This window comes from Anopheles merus, unplaced genomic scaffold (genome assembly GCF_017562075.2).
Source record: "Anopheles merus strain MAF unplaced genomic scaffold, AmerM5.1 LNR4000746, whole genome shotgun sequence".
Classification (NCBI taxonomy): domain Eukaryota; kingdom Metazoa; phylum Arthropoda; class Insecta; order Diptera; family Culicidae; genus Anopheles; species Anopheles merus.
This window is the reverse complement of record NW_024428326.1, coordinates 15883-32304: the sequence shown is the minus strand read 5'-3', so window position 1 is coordinate 32304 and position 16422 is coordinate 15883. Positions and strand designations below refer to the sequence as shown.

General features: G+C 41.2%; 3 protein-coding genes across 6 annotated transcripts; 1 reads left to right on the top strand and 2 right to left on the bottom strand.

Annotated features, from left to right (window-relative positions):
* Nucleotides 1–3474: 3474 nt before the first annotated feature.
* On the top strand, nucleotides 3475–4253 carry LOC121602981 (transmembrane protein 223-like; the record flags this gene model as incomplete). Its single annotated transcript, XM_041931726.1, has 2 exons — nucleotides 3475–3834; nucleotides 3905–4253. Coding segments are annotated over 2 exons (656 nt in total), but the record flags the coding sequence as incomplete, so codon positions are not given.
* LOC121602976 (H/ACA ribonucleoprotein complex subunit 3-like) lies at nucleotides 4242–4650 on the bottom strand. The gene is made up of 2 exons (XM_041931720.1): nucleotides 4509–4650; nucleotides 4242–4446 (listed from the first exon to the last, which is right to left on the bottom strand). The coding sequence occupies exons 1-2, from the start codon at nucleotides 4560–4562 to the stop codon at nucleotides 4306–4308; spliced, it is 195 nt and encodes a 64-aa protein (XP_041787654.1). The 5' UTR covers nucleotides 4563–4650; the 3' UTR covers nucleotides 4242–4305.
* Nucleotides 4651–5151: 501 nt separating this feature from the next.
* Nucleotides 5152–12826, bottom strand: LOC121602978 (transmembrane protein 170B-like). Of its 4 annotated transcripts, none has more exons than XR_006006545.1 (3): nucleotides 11758–12819; nucleotides 8118–8776; nucleotides 7824–8043 (listed from the first exon to the last, which is right to left on the bottom strand). XR_006006545.1 is itself a non-coding variant. In XM_041931723.1 (3 exons), exons 2-3 carry the CDS (start codon nucleotides 11803–11805, stop codon nucleotides 8246–8248), a joined length of 579 nt encoding a protein of 192 aa, XP_041787657.1. In that variant the 5' UTR covers nucleotides 11806–12400; nucleotides 12486–12819; the 3' UTR covers nucleotides 7824–8245. The 4 variants fall into 4 exon arrangements, 3 of the variants coding, with proteins under 3 accessions (XP_041787658.1, XP_041787657.1, XP_041787656.1); XM_041931723.1 differs by having other exon boundaries at nucleotides 7824–8776; nucleotides 11758–12400; nucleotides 12486–12819; XM_041931724.1 differs by having other exon boundaries at nucleotides 5152–8776; nucleotides 11758–12826.
* Nucleotides 12827–16422: the final 3596 nt, after the last annotated feature.

Below are 16422 nucleotides of genomic sequence, written 5' to 3'. Positions count from 1 at the left end.
TCCTGTTTCCTCATTTCACTCGCCCTCTCTCGCTCCCTCTCTTCACCTTCTCTAAGTACATTTCGATGTAGAATGGATTCCACCGCACCTACCCATAAAAGCTACTACTAGGATTCTAAATGTAGCTCGATCAACTGCTCAATGAGAATGATCGGTAGATACCCACGCTCTTTCTCTAGCTCGAGGCAATGATACGTTTTCGCTAAAGTCCATACAAAGCAGAACAGAACTTGTCGGATATCTTGACATTTTAGGCACTCAGGGAATAGAACCGCACCGATTCGATCTGGTTGGCAAAGCTGTCGTTGCTAGAATACCTTGTATATCATTTCCATGCAACAAAACGATCTTTTACAAATGCTAGTACCGATGACGATCTCTGGAGCAAAGAGGGGCACCTGTGCCGGCATCGAAAATAGGACGAACAACAAAACATCAGAGAAATCCATGAGAAGTTTGCAGATGTTTGCGAAAACGCACCCTACATTGCTATGGACAATTCATTGAACGCTCTACAGTGGCGAATACATTACACAAATACTATAATGTCACAGCCTACGTGCTGCGGCTAATACGCTCTGCTGCTATCATCATCTCAAAAGTATGCGAAATCTTTCTTGACCGCCCAAAGTACGCTGTGAAAGAGATGATCAAGTTGTAACATTTACTTTTGATGTCATGTACAAGGCCAGAGGAAAACACTTTCGGCTGGTAGATATCATGTGTCAATTTATGTCAAGAGTAACCAATCGCCAACGCCCTTCAATGGTTAGTTAAGACCAATATAGCCCCATAGCTGAAACTACACCCGTTCTTGATATAGACCTAACAACACTTATACAACGAATACGCCGCTTCCATTGGAATATCAACTATGAAGAGCGAGTTCCATTTTAACCTATTTTGAAGAATTGGCTTCGCTACATATATTTTGCGATCGTTTCGATATATATTCCTCTATTGCTATATTCATGTCATGCAATACTTTTCGTCGAAAAAAAGTCATTTGAGCAGTTCTGCTAAGAAACGTGAATGTGTGTGTGTAAATCTTCCATTTGTGTCCACACAACGACGTCAACGTAATCAATCCGTACATCGCGAGAAAAGTATTGCATTCTCTAGGGATGTACAGCGAGAGCAATACTTATGTTTCGTTATTGTTGCTCTTGTTGTTGTGTTGCAGTTGTGTTTGTTAGATGATTATTTGTTTCTAATTTTTGATTTGATTGCAAAATTAATTATTAACATCTTTCTGTTTTGAAAAGACAAAATTTTTGCGAGATTAAACATTCGGCCAACAGGAATAAAAGCCTCTAGGCTAAATGAACATGTGCCTCTTGCTCAGAGAGCAGTGAACGAAAGCAGAAAAACATACAACTAAAAGAAGAAGAAGAAGTTATCAAGCTGAAAGACCTGCTTGAGACCATTTCCAAAAGAGTTCAAGATATCAACATGAAATTAAGGTAGCAATACTACTACCATTTCGTAAGAGAAAGATACAACTATCCGTCCACCACCATGATAAACAATGATGAAATTGGTTACGGGTAGAATTTTATTTCAACCATTCGAGGTTTTGGGATTGATTGCGGGGAGAATACCCGACATAACTATCATTGCAAACAAAAGTCGTATCAGACAACCCTTGCTCATACATCGTTCACAGTGATATTTTGGCAAAAAATAGCGAAACTATAATCCTCCTTCACCATGTGCATGGACTGATTGGCGAAAAGGTGCTACAGCGTGAACGAACAGATCGCAAGCGGCTGTTACTGGCCGGGTTTGCTGTGCCTCCGTGAAGCACGCTTACCACCAACACTAGCACCGTCACACCACAAGAGAGACATGTTTGCGCGTCGGTAGCTTTGCTGTGTGTGCGATTTCGCTACACGCACACACTCATGCGCTATTACCGACTGCTATTCTCGGTGTGTTGTGTTGTACAGGCATATTATCATACAAAAGTTATATGAGGTGAACCTTATATAAGCGTACACGGGCACTCGTATGGAGTTCCTTATGTCGTTCGGAGCAATGTAATGTTGTTATTGTCAACTAATGACGATAGATTAGTTAAAGGAGAATTGTGGTCGACTTTTATAATGTCAACACAGGACTGACCTTTATAGTTGAACATTAGAATAATGAGAATTCAGCATTTGATTTGTATGATAAGTAATAAATGTTTTAATATATCTATTACAAAAAATTAACTATAAAACGTTACTAAAAGTGCCGAATAGGAATAAGAAATACTATTAATAACAATTGTTATTGTGTAATGTAAACATATAATGAACTTATTACCAACTACTTACTGTGTAGGAGAAATTGTTTCATGTGAAACCTTAATAAGGACCACGGGAGCACTAAGAAGCACTAAATACACGTCCTCACTGCACAAAGGCTACACAAACACTAACGAAAAGTGATAGTGAAATATTTTTCACAACTTGCTTTGCTCTCTTTCTCTCTGTCTCTCTCACAAAGGCGCCTATAAGTTTGACAGTTCTAGCAATGACGCTCTCTCTCTAGCCATCTATATTTCTCTTTCGCAGTTGCGCTCTCTCCGCGAAAAGTGTGTGTGTGTTTTTTTTTTTTAGAATTTTGTTTCATTTAGTGATCACCTTTGTTTACTCAATTGTTTAGCTGGTAGTATACTATCCGATAAAAACCATTTCTACCGAATGATCATCATGTCCTATAACATTTCATAGCAGCCATACACTGTTTTCAGAGCTAATATGTCAACTTGCTGCTACAATATCATTGTTTTAGTAAGAAAATACACCACCTCCAGAAAAATAATAATAAGAATGTAAACTATGCAGGGAATGAGAAAGGTTATGTAGCATTTTGCGCATTATATAGCAAAAGCAAAATGATAGTATTCATGAATTATAAAAATAATATAATTTATCGCAAAGTGCATGTTGTGATTATAATCAGATCATTGGCGCACTCCACACTATCTGTTTTGATGTCAATCGCAAATGTCATTTTTTGAGCTCATTTTATCTATTGCCTCTTAATTACTCTCTATGAAATTCTAGCAATCCTTTGAGTCATAGAGTAGCATAATTATGCATTCTTTTGATCCATTTCAAAGCTAATGTAATTGAATACTTTTCATAAAACAAATAAATTTGACGCTAAAAGATGTTATCTCTAGACCGATGTATCTCGTGTTTTAATCAATATTTATTTGTGTTACTTTCAAAGCACACTAATAAAACTATTTTCTATAGTTTGATGAAAAAAATATGAAATTCTGTTTTCATAAATGTCACGTTGATGGCCATTTTTAGTCCCATATGATTGGAGGGGATATTCCTAGTGTAAATATAAACAAACTTCGCCGCTTCATAATGCAGTTAGATAACTAATAATTTATTCGCGCGAAAAGCAACAACAATCGTTCAAAACATGATTTTACGGTTGCTGTCCTCGCTCAATGGTCACCTGGGTAAGCCGACTTTGATTCTAGCTACTCTAGGAACCCGTTACCGTCCTGCGGGAGTGTGATCCGTTCGACCGTACAGCGGGGGCAGTCGACCCAAGCACCGGCAAACCGCGTGTACGATGTGAACACCAAAGTTCCCAAGGATGTGATGCTGTTTAAGTACGAAAATCCGCGATTCTTCAAAGTGTTGAACATCTTTGCCGTGTCCCAATTTCTGTTCTGGGGCTATCTGTGCCACTTTTCCTACACCACACTGAAGGATGCCCCCGTGCAGGAAGATGGCAAAGAGGAGCTGCCATGGTACAAAAGGGTAAATTTGGGAGAAAATAAATACCGCAATGGCATAGCGATTATGTGCTTCTTCATAGGTGAGTGATGCTCGAAAAACAAATTAAAAAAGGTCTATAATTCACGCCAATGTGGGGGGTTCTCTTCTAGGATACGGAGTGCTGTTCGCTTCGTGGATGTTCACGTTGCGATCCGTACGATATTTGGTGTTGCGCAAAGGTGGCGACAAGGTGAGCGTCGTTACATATGCTCCGTTCGGGACCAACCGAATCATGGACGTGCCGCTGAAGTACGTTTCCGCGCAGGAGTCCCGCGAGGCAGCACGTGTCACGGTACCGGTGAAGATCAAGAACAGGGCACTGTTTTACATGCTGGATATGCGGGGCGAGTTTACCAACACGAAGCTGTATGATTATACGGTCGGTTTGAGTCGAAAGCTGAAGTAAATCGAAGCGATAGAAACGGACACGCAATAAACGGTAGGAAGTTACATCTTAAATTCGGAGCTTTATTTTTAAACGGTAGAGTGGAATTTTGAACGATTCAGCCGATCAGTACACGGGCTCGGGCTTCTGCGTCAGCAGCAATCCAAAACGCTTCTTAATGATGATACGGTAGCGAGAGTACTTGTCCTCTGGAGAAAATCTTGCCGGATGCGCTGATTGGGTCGGCTTGCCTTCTGCGTTGTTTTTCTGCAAGAGCAGGGAAACGGTTAAAAAGACCGGTCTCAAAGAATAACGCTCTTTCCTCTTACCTTCAGGGTGTAAACCCTTTCGCCATTTTCATTTAAATCGTACATCAGATACATTTTGATTTAGTTTTTACTGTCTGATCGACGAAATGTTTCTGAAAATCGTTTCCCGAATGCACGTGCGCGTTGTTTACGATTGGATCGTTTGACGTTTACCAAATTTCGCCCCAACATATGTTTTCGCCAGCAGCATAAGGTGTGTACACAAAGATATCCACAGCGCGTAGCGGGCGAGCTCAAAGTTTGCGAACTTGAAGTTATAGGACCTTTCGGCGGCAATACAGTGAGAATTCAGTTGAACGCTTTTTTAGTTCGCATGCTTTTTAGTTGAACGCTCGATAGTTTGCTGATAGTTAAAAAGCATGCGTTTGTACTGAAAATCATATTTTTGAAAAAAATCCCAACAATCTCATGGCTTGTAGAGAAAAAAATTTAAAAAAAATGTGGGGAAAAAACGTGCCAACTAAAAAGCACATAGCACATGCCAGCCTTTGTGTACAAGCACATTGTTGGCAGGATTCAATCGAAGTTCAACCAGTGGGTTCAGGCTGTATTTGTTAATTTTACCGTTAATTTGCAGAGAGCAAACAATACTTCCAAAGTTTTAAATCAATAATAAAATAACAACAATTCATCATGTACCTTATTGTTCTTGAATTGATTCAGTTTATTTCCATATTTACGCTAGTGCAGCTTACATGCTGCCCTGCTGATAATCGCTTAAAACTTTAAGTCTAACACCGTCGGCCGTAAATCTCATGCAAAAATGGATAAAATCAAACTTGACGCAAACACAGCTTTTAAAATTAAAATAAAACCCTTTTTTTTATCTCTAAAGCCTAGTCAAACTATTCCTTTCCCTCTCAGCACATACATAATAAACGCAACGAACAAAATATACAAAACAATCGTTCCTTCGGTATGGAATAAACATAAAAGATAATCAGCAAAATAAAGTAAAATAAAAAGTTCCCGCTGCATCATTCTCTACGCATGTTCGGCTACCAATCGCTGATGCTAATTATATTGCTACTAATCATTTCAATGGCTGAAGCCATCCAGCACGTGTTATGGCTGCGCTGCATTTGCCATGTTCTTCGTTCGCCGCAGCGTTCCCTGTCCTGCAGTGTAGTCAAACCTTTCCTGGCATAATCAAATGGCCCAGCCTGTAGTGATGTTTAGTGTGTTTGTGTTCCAGTTTTACTTTCATCTTTGGTAGTAGGAATTTGACGGCCTTGCTGCTGCCTTGGTTTTGTTCCTCTTGCTTTGATCAATTCACAATTTTCTCAAAGGTAGCCACCGAGAATGTGTGTGGGTTTAAAATAACATTTCCTTACAATACAACGGCCCTTGGTGCATGCTAGTCGTAGCGTTCGTTCGTTTGTTTTCTTTTGTTTCCTTCATCTCCTCTCCGCGTACATGATTGATAGTTATATATCTAGCAGGTTTGACTTACGATACACTTGGATCACTATTACTCGATTCGTTTCATATCATGGATTACTATAGTAATTGTGGCTATTCATTATTGATTTCGCTAGTCCGAAGCCGCTTTCAAAGCATACACACACACACGCGCGCGCGCACACATTCACTCGGACACAAATGGACATTCATTAGATACACAAGCTGGGTTCATCCTTTTCCCTTATTTGTCGGTCTTCCGTCCCATATGCCTTCTTCCACACACTCACACACGCACGGTCTGGGCGTTGTGAAAACGGTTTGTTCGCGGCTTATCTTTGTTTGCCTCCACCCCGATCGTGCCATCGGATGAAAATCACATGTTGTTACGCGACGCACTAAGCGACCGTTTGGAATACGCGTGGAATTATCCGCGAAACGTTCAACTTAACTACGGCCGCTGAACTAACTACGGCCGCTGAACTAACTACGGCGGAGCGCGTGAGTGGTTCATGTGGCTAAACGCCTCCTTTTCATTGATTTATTAGCTTACGCCATTCTTCTGTACAACTAACGGGGACGACTCTACTTCCATTAAACTATTGCCTAATTGGTAGTGGATCTCCTTTCATATGCAATCGGTGTGCCATTACGCTGGAATTAGCTGTTTTAGAATTTCACCTAATGCTATGAAGAGAACACAAACTCAGACACAAGATACGAAATGAAACTTCCGCTTTCCGCAAAGAAGCTTCCGCTCCTGGTCTCACGTGTTATGAACGGCTGGCGGGGCAACAGTGACGTATGTTGCGCTATTTTTTTTGTATCGTCCTCACGTTCTGTTCCATTTTCAATTTTCCTAAGCTCAGCGCGGTCAACAAATGCGTCAATTGCACGCGCCTTTGCGTTTTCCCTTTGGCGTGATGTGATTTGATGTGTTGTGATGTGTTTCGTTTCTGTCTTTACTATCAGTGGGGAGGTTAAGTTTCCTTTTTCCCATTATTTCTTCCCTACCGCCTATATGTTATGCATTACTGTTTACAGGCTACACCTACGTTTCAAAAAATCATTGGTGCCCCTCTTATACCTTAGAGAAATTTTGATTTCTACCGCCACCACCGCTGGTACTCTAACCAACTGACGGAATAGGAATAACAAAATGAAAAAAAAGCCAACGTATTCGTGCCTTTCCTTTTTATCGCGAATTTTCCCCTCCCAAAACGCGTTCAATATCACATTCATACCAACATGGCTTGCAGCAAAATACCAGTCTTCCGACGAGGATGAACCCACCCTCCGCACGGGTCATTACACCAGTGTGTAAGTGTGTACAGGACAGGTGTAGCAGTGGATGAGTAGTTTGTTGAAAGGGTAATTTCCGACCCCGGATGGAGGAAAGAAAAAATGAGGGAAGGGAAGGGGAGAATAAAGGGGAGGGGGGGGGGGAGAGACAAATGGATAGGCAGGTTGGCCAGCAGGTTGATGGCGGTCGGTCCCTTACAGTGTGGCCAGGATGCGCGTAAACCCAAAGCAGGCGGACACGATGGTCTGCCCGACGCCCCAGATCATGGCCGCGATCGGCGACATCTGAAAGTTGGAGGCTCGGTGTACAAAGGCAATGACGGTACTGTTGACGACGCCACCGGTCGCCGGCGACAGGACGCCCATCACAAAGATGAAGATGGAAAAGAAGCGCCCGAACTTGTGCTTGCGCAGCGTCACGAACGCAATGACCGCCGCGCACGTGTGCACGAAAATGGACGAGAAGAGGGCCCACAGAAAGATGTGGTACCACATCTCGACGAACGTGCGCAGCGACGACGTACCGACACCCTTCAGACCGATCACATTCGCTATCGTGTCCAGCTCCGAGATACCACCGCCACTGCTGTCCTTGCCATAGTACATCATCGCTGGTGCGCTTTCAGAAGCGATCGTTGAAATCGGTCGCCCTCTGATTGCTTCCAACCGGGATGATGCGAGTGGCTGTCAAATCTCAAACAAGTCGCCGGTTGTCGTTTGCTTCGTCTCGAGCAGGACCAATAGTGTCTTCTGCCACCGAATTGCCCTTCGACCCTTTTGTTCGCACTCTATACGTACTGGTGCGTTTACTTTTCTAAATCCTTTTTCTGCCCTAAAATTATGATATACACATCAAGGAGTGTTTATAGAACGATAGGAATGAGATGGGTGGGACTAAGACGATACAAGATGCTACACCGTTTTCCTGTTGATAATGGCAAATCACACACGGAACACACTTGCTGCTGTTATTAGTGAATAACACACGACTAACGCCGCGATGTCGTTACTACGGGAACTGCGACTCAGCAATTCTAGTACATCGAGACAGCGGTGCACTTTACTATCTCGTTCGGGCTTTCCAATAGCCTGGTGCACCAATAGTTCTGCTGCCTACGATCGATCTTCGACGTTGACGGTACCTTTCGCACTGCTGCTGCTGATCGATAGGGACTGTGGGCTTCGTAAATGAGTCTACCCTTCTTCCGGGTGGCTTCTTCTCTGCTGTATCGCTGTGTCGACTGTCCTCCTTTCAGGACGATTAAAATTGACATAGACTTTGGCTGCGACAGCCACACGTTGGGCGACAAACACGATGACGATAGCAATCGAGGCGCAGCAACCAGCGCTCGCTCAGAAGGCTGCGGCGGTACGGTTGACGGCAAATGCACGCACGGTTTTACAGGCAGTAGTAGCCTAGCGGATTTTGTTATCGACGGACTGCTGCTGCTCTGATGGTCCAGCAGTACGGTGGCAACGCTTGCAGCTGCGGCGACAGCGGCAGAAGATGATGGTCGCAGCAGATAGTGCGGTACTATCGCACCACTGTGCACCATTGTGTGGTTCTGTAAGCAGTACGGGAAAAAAGGTAAACACAATCAGATTAATATACATTAGCTAGAGTGATATACATATCGGCGTTCGATTTATAAATCAAAATTTAGAAAAGCATACATTAGGGGATAGTAGGACTGTTCAGTTATTCTTGTGTGTTACTAGAATCGTGCATTTTGTCATCAAAATCTAATTGAATTGATAAGCATTTTTTGTATTTTATTCTTCATATCATGCTTAGGCAGTTTCAAGCGTGACTGCCTAAACCAACAAGATAAATCCCTAAAATATATAAATGAAATATATATATATATAAATATATAGATAAATATATACAGTGGTAGCAAATCCAATAAGCACACCATAATATTTTTGTCATTTTTGGTCCATTTTTTTATTCCAAATAATAAATAACTAACGGAGTAATCAATTTAAAAAAATTGCTGACATATTTTAATGGCTTTTTAACAGAACATTCAATTTTACCATTTTATTAACATTACCTATTAGTGTAGGCTAAAATAAACTAACAGAACACCAAAACATATGCCAGAATGTTGGTTCCTACGGAATGTTTACATAATAGGATTTTTCCTATAGCATTATTTATTTAAAATGATGGAATAAAAATAAAATTCAAAAATTATGTGCAGCTTGAATTGAGTAGGGGAAAGCGGGACAAAATGGGCATCTTCTATTTAAGCATTATTTCACTACAAAGATGCATTCCAATGCTCAAAATGTATTCATTGGAGTGTTCTATAAACAGCATGTAAGTTTTATAACCCTTTAATAACAATTCTAGTGGTACAATTGTCAACTCGTACGACGTAACAACATGCCCGTCATGGGTTCAAACTCCAAATAGACCGTGCCGCCATACGACTAACTATCCTTGCTCTAGGGGGTAATCCAAAAGTCACTGAAAGCCATCCCCACAAGTGGTACAGGTAGGCATTGACCGACAACAGTTGTTGGGCCCAAAAGAAGTAGAAGAAGAAGAATAATAAATAACCAAGTAAAATGCAAAATAAGATTTAGTAGCATATTGACGTGACTGCCTTTGTACCTCCATGTGTTTTTTGCAAATATTTTAATTCTTTGAAATATTTTATGCTCATTTTGAATTTCCTTAATGTTCTTAATGCATATTGTATTAAATTTATGCAAAAGATACCTGTTTTATAACAAAAAACTATAATGCAAAACTCTGTGGCGATATTTTTCAATCCTCGGATCGGTAGTATTACATATTTTTCCATAGGAATCCGCTATACGCGAAAACTCGAGATACGCTATTGCGCTCGGTACCGTACGATAGCGTATATCGGATAATGACTGTAATGGTAACCGGCACAGATTCAAAAGATTCGATTAAAAACGTTTAAAAACTGTTTGATTTTGATAACATTAAGAATTTTAAGGGCTTTTCTGAACAGCAAGACAAAAGATAGGACGAGAATAAATTTCTCGGCAATTTTTAACAATAGATAAATGATAAAGGCATGTAATAATGTAAGAATAATTTGTGTGTTGTGGCATATTCAAAGGAATATTCAGTAATCTGCTTAACATGCCCATTTTGCCCCACTTTCCCCTATAAATTAACCAGAATTTTTGTTATGTATTCCTGTAGCCAAGCCAAATTAACTAGTGGCAATTGCGTTGCGTTGGACCAACAAACAAATATAATTACTAAAACGAAGGGTTCCATTGCAGAAACTGTGGTCGGCACGTAATTGGTTTAGAGATGTGCTCTTTGGAGCGCACCCATGACTCCGATCCGTCTCCGGTTAGTCCGATTCCGACTCCGGCAAAACGCGAACCACTACTTCTGCGGGGAGTCTTCCGGAGTCGGTCCAAGTCAAACTTCGACACAAAGGCCCGTTTACGAAGTGCACGCGCAAAGTAAAAGAAAATACCACAACGATATAAAATTCCTAATCACAAGCACATTGCACCGGACGGCTCCAATCGATTCCGGATGACATCAACCGATTCCGAACAACTCCGGAATATTCCAAACAACTCCGAACGACTCCAAATAGCTCCTAACAACTCCGCACGACTCCAGACGACTCCGAATTTGAACGACTCCGACTTTGAACGATTCTGAATGACTCCGGATAATGCTGAGCGGACCTAACTTCCAGAGTCGGTTTCGAAATTATCGGAGTCGGATCGGAGTCAACTCCGGATTTTGCCTACTCTACCCATCACTAGATTGGTGCTGCAAGGATGCCAGAAAACGTGAACATTTTGCACGGCTTGTGAAGAACTAAAAAGGAGCGGCAAACGTTTAGATTTTCATTTGCTTGAAAATTTTGAAAACACAATTGACAACGATGTAAAAATTGGTGACAATTATTAGCTATTAACACAACGAATTAAGCCAAGAATTTATATTGCAACATACAGGCGGTCCCGAAGATACACGGTTAATGGGGACCGAAAACGACCGCAAAATACCGCGAATCTCGAATTTCCGCGTAAGTCGAATCTCGTGATTTCCAGCCAAAATATCACTAATTTTCGTGCAATTTTGCAAGTAGGGGCTGGTTTTCGCCACCAAATTAATTATTTGATATGTTTCTACTGAATTGAACAATTGTAAACCTTTTTAAATAGTATTTTACATTCGTTCAATACGGAAATTATTTGGTATTTCACAATGGATGTGTCAAATCAGTACAATTTGCTCAAAGAACTGTCAAATTTGGAAAACCGCTTATCTCCGAATCCGCGTATAAGAGGTACCGTGTATCTCGGGGACCGCCTGTATTACGAATTATAATAATAATAATAACAATGCGATTTGACAATTTACATGATGAAAATTTAAGCGCCTATAACAATTTCTATCACTGTATCATCGCGTGTATTGTGCACAAGTTGTGCTGCATCCAAATATCCTTGCCTGTTTCCATCGCAAAGGAAGAAGGTGAAATAAAACAAGAAACTAAAAATTAAGGCGAAATAACAAATGCTGTACCTTTGTATCAGTATGTTTTCCCGCTACAGTTCCTCCCACTGTCCTCATCCGCTGGATTCTCCATTTATCGTACACCAGATGACTAATGCCCTGTTTGTTTGATGCTATCGACGCACTGGACACAGGAATCGCTCGGTTTCGGCCGTGGACTAATTTTGCTATTTCGGTGTTCGGGGTTGGTGCTGCGGCTTTGTCGCGGTACTGGGAACTGAAAACTTAAAAACAATGTTCATACATCGCTTTTACGGCCACTTGAAGATTGTACGCGCAGTTTAGGGGGTGCTTGAGTTGGTAGTTTTGTTTCGTCGAAAGTACTGGGGGGGTATACTTTTTTCCACTGTACACCAATTACTTCGGCCTACTTTGGAGCAATGGGCCTCACCCGCTCGCAGGAAGTTGTGTCAATAGTTATTGTTGCTGTTGTTGCTGCTGTTCTTTCTTTGCTATGATGCCAAATCGTACTGCGGCTTCATTAAACTTTTTCAATTTCCAATCGATCCATTCCGCCCCAACTGTTTTTCACTTTTCCTTCGTTTACCGTCTCGTCGTTTACAGCCCTGTCGCTAATAAAGCACACGGCTGCTTCGTGCACCACACAGGACACAGTATTTCGTTGAATCACAATTACAGTGGTGCAACAATGCTGCGGAAGCACAGATTTTCGACCTTTGAGCTGAGTATTTTCCAATGCGATGAAAAGGCAAACAACAAAAAAAACATACACTTACACACGCACACACACACACTAGGCAGCAGGTCCACCCTTCTCAAAACACTGCAACGATATATCGAACGGCACCACACAAACGAACGAACCGCAAAGATGTTCCCCCCCTTCGCTGACGATAAACACACTGCGGAATCGTTCCTTTTAGGAGGGCAAACCTTTGGAGAGGACGAAAAGTTCACGCACTATTGCGAACCATCGCCATTTTTTAATACAAAACAGTCAAAGTATGTACACGCCAAAGAGCACAAAAACGTTTGTTGAGCGTAGAAAAGTGTGTGACAGGGCTTCTTCTCCACTTCTTTTTGGCTCGATAGCAATCGCACACACAGTTGTTTGTATCGCAGGCACACGCTCGGTGGAATGGATGTGTGTGTGTATGTATTTATTTATACGTCATCTGGTTGACAGTTGATAGCAGTGTGGACAGATAATTTTGGCGGTTTTCGGTAGGAGCACCAACATTTTATCGGTAGTTTTCGATAGGAGTTTCAGATGTTTTTGGTAGTTTTCGGTAGGTGTAGAAATTTTTTAACGCAGTTAAAATGAAGTATTAAGGAGGTAGGGGAAAGGGGTACTAATCTGCAAAATGAAAGTTCCATATCCATATAATGTAAAGCCGAAAATACACGGACCGGAATTTCGCGGCCGCAGAATTCCGCCTGCTGAAAAATGTATGGAAATCCATATACAAAGTGTCAACGGCAACTTTCCCGAACTGTCATATCCATACATTTTTCAGCAAGTGGAATCCTGCGGCCACGAAATTCCGGTCCTTGTATTTTCGGTCTAATCCTTTCTGAAGTGTCGATCTGAAAATTGTACTATAGATTCTTAGCAAACGAAGGTTTGAGATTCCAAGTGCCATAAATCCACTAAACGACCACCAATCGGGTTCTAAACGACACAAGCTCTCTACCTAAACGGAATATAGAATTACTTCGTTTAGCAGACGGTGAACCACTGATGCATTCTAACAATAGCAAAAAAGCGGATTGCGCCAGCTGATGGTGACACCCAACCAGTGGAACGCTTTCTTCGGTTTGAGAGCTTTCTGCTTCCCTCTGTACTGTTGTATGGTTTCGCATTGAAGTTATGCATCGCTAGAACTAGAACGGCGATACGATTGTTTAAATACTAAACTCCAATGGAAACTACCAGCACTGAAGCAAGTGAGATTTGAGTAATGAGTTGATACGCACGTATCTGACCACACGACCATTCATATAGTTTTTGCTCGGAAAGTTAGAAGGCTATACAGGTCATGATTAGATGAAGCTTGTCGAAACGCCATCTATTGAGCAAACCAGTTAAGTATGGAGCTTTCATTTTTTTTCTATGGATGTTTAATTTTCCAGTCGTTTAAGTTTAATCTGTGGCACTTGCCCAAATAGCCAGAATTGCTTAAGCAGCTCATTTTGGCACGCTAAAGATCGCTGCTCTAATTCGCCTTTTGCAGTAGATAAACAGCATCAAAGTTCTATGTGGGTCTTTCAAACAGCGCCTAAGCAGCTTCCTTATGCCAAGATGCCAGGGATTATTTTTCTTTGTGTTTTATTTTCAAGCAAGCGTCATCGATGAAATAAACAACAAGATTTTTTTCGTTTAAACACATGTGTATATTTTTAATCCTTTGTATTGATGAATTACACAAAATTTACACAATTTACTGATAATTCACAATCACTTCACTCTACATTCATTCTTCAATTAACGAACCTAACTTGTGCAGCAGCAATGAGATTATTGCCGGCGTCCGTCTTTGACACTTTGACAAGAGCCACCTTGAACCAATGTCATGCATTAAAAAGCTATAAAGTTCCACCAAGTTCAGTACCCTTTCTTAACAAGCCTTCAAGATCCATCATGAACCCTACACATATTGCTAATCAGCCGCAAAGTTCCAAAGAGTACCATGTGCCTGTTAAAAAGCTCCATAGTTCCTTAAAGTACCGTCTATCTCTTAATCAGCCACAAAGTACGACATTGGAACGATTTTTCGTTAAACAGCCTTAAATCAGCTATAAAGTACGAGCTGGCTATTTGGGTGGGTTGTTCTGGTCGCTAGTGATTTCAATATCTTCAAAATGATTTTAATGCTTAAACTGTTTGGTAATACAGTTTTAGGATTTTTGGTGAGTATCATGAAAACATCGGTTGTTTTAGCACCGACAAACCGACATGACACTGGCGTTACAAAAGTGTCCCACACGAAAGTACTGTCATTTACCAGTGAGGCGAACACTTCTGTCAAAGTAAGCTCTGTTCACTGCTGCTTCGATGTAAACAACTTTTCTAAATACAAATGGCGAAGGAAGTGTGAGGCAAGATTTTGTGAGAATTATTGGACAAAACACCCAGAAAAATCATTTAATAAATTTCCAAATCAATGCAAAAGATGTGAGAAGTACATAAAACAATACGCATTGGAATTTGCGAAGAAAAACAAAAAGGGGTTTTAGCAGTTTCTTCTCTGTGTCAGTGTAGTAAGCGAATCATTATAGAGATGGCGCTAGTGTTTAACGTATTTTCATTTGAAATAAGGAGACAACTTTTGAAGCTCATTTTGTTCGACGTGTCACGTCGGTTTGTCGGTGGTTTTAGGGTGCTCATCTGTGCATCAGTAGGCATTTAAAAATCGGTAGGAAGGGCCGTGGCAACGTTTTTTCACATGCGATTTTATCGGACGGCTTGTCAAATTTTTAAATGGGATGTGACAGATTACGTCAGACGACGAAATCGCACCTCCGACGTTATCTGTCAAATCCCATATTAATCTCATCCGATCAAGGACCGTAAAGATATCAGGTCAAGTTATAAGCCCGTTTTTACAGCTAGGTGGAAGAAGAATCGACGAAGAAAACTGACTGTTAGTTTTCCGCGTTTGGCGAACGCTTCAAGTTCTCAAAGGAAAATTTCCATTTTAAACCACGGGCTGTGTTCTAATAAACTAAAATATTCACCCAAATTGATCTCCACCAAATATTGACCATGCAAAACGTAAACAATCCATCAATACATATACAAGCGGAAAACCATCTGTCAAAATCGGAGCCCAGGGGGGGGATCGCCAAAAGCGCTGTAACTACACCTCATTACCGCGCGGCTACATGACCGCGCGGCTACATGAGGTGAAATATACAGCGAAATGAACTATTTGACAGGTGAAATATCTGACGGATAAAGCATCACAGCAACCAGCTGATGTGCAATGTAAACAAATAACGTGCACAAAATCGTAATTAAATCCATTAAATAGCTTCAATATAGAGTACTTCGTTAATTTTCAGTCAACAGTTAATAATTTCTTCCAATTAGGGAATGTTCTGCTTGAGAAGATATTATTTTAAATAGAATTCGAAAGCGGATGTTGTGTCTCCCCAACCCTTTAGCTATACCTGTCAGATATTTCACCTGTCAAATAGTTCATTTCGCTGTATATTTCACCTCATGTAGCCGCGCGGATACAGATAAATCGTTATTTCTGGTCACTCTGGTTGATAGCTCCCGTTCGGATATGCGCGAGAGTCGAGTACTGCAGATTGGACGCCCGAAGCGGGGCCGAAGTTTGACAATACAGCGAGAATCATTGCGCTTCCATCTGTTTCACTCTTTGTCCGCAAAGTGCGAGTTGGTTCTAGATTTTGGCCGGCTTTTGCTTCAAATAAAACTTTTCAATTAGACAACTCTCAGTGCTGGTGAACGAAAATTTGTAACAGACTATCGGAAAGTGCTGTAAGAAGAACAAATACACAACGTTGTAAAGGTGCGTTGTTTTGCCTATACGCTTGCCGAGAAGCAATTCAATCACTTCTGCCTATGGCTTTCTTCGGGCGTGACGGAAGGCGTTATCCTTTTTGACGTCCTTCCGACCAGCTTATTTTAAAGGAAATGCTCTATAAGCTTATGTTTTTCATCTTTCAACAGGTCCGCAAAGT

What these genes read in the sequence shown, in the direction of transcription:
- LOC121602976 (XM_041931720.1), bottom strand. Translation starts at nt 4,562, where the DNA reads ATGTATCTGATGTACGATTTAAATGAAAATGGCGAAAGGGTTTACACC. An exon ending in AAAGGGTTTACACCCTGAAG is followed by an intron (nt 4,447 to 4,508) that starts GTAAGAGGAAAG and finishes CTGCTCTTGCAG; the next exon opens with AAAAACAACGCAGAAGGCAA.
- LOC121602978 (XM_041931722.1), bottom strand. Translation starts at nt 11,805, where the DNA reads ATGAGGACAGTGGGAGGAACTGTAGCGGGAAAACATACTGATACAAAG. An exon ending in GAAAACATACTGATACAAAG is followed by an intron (nt 8,777 to 11,757) that starts GTACAGCATTTG and finishes TACTGCTTACAG; the next exon opens with AACCACACAATGGTGCACAG.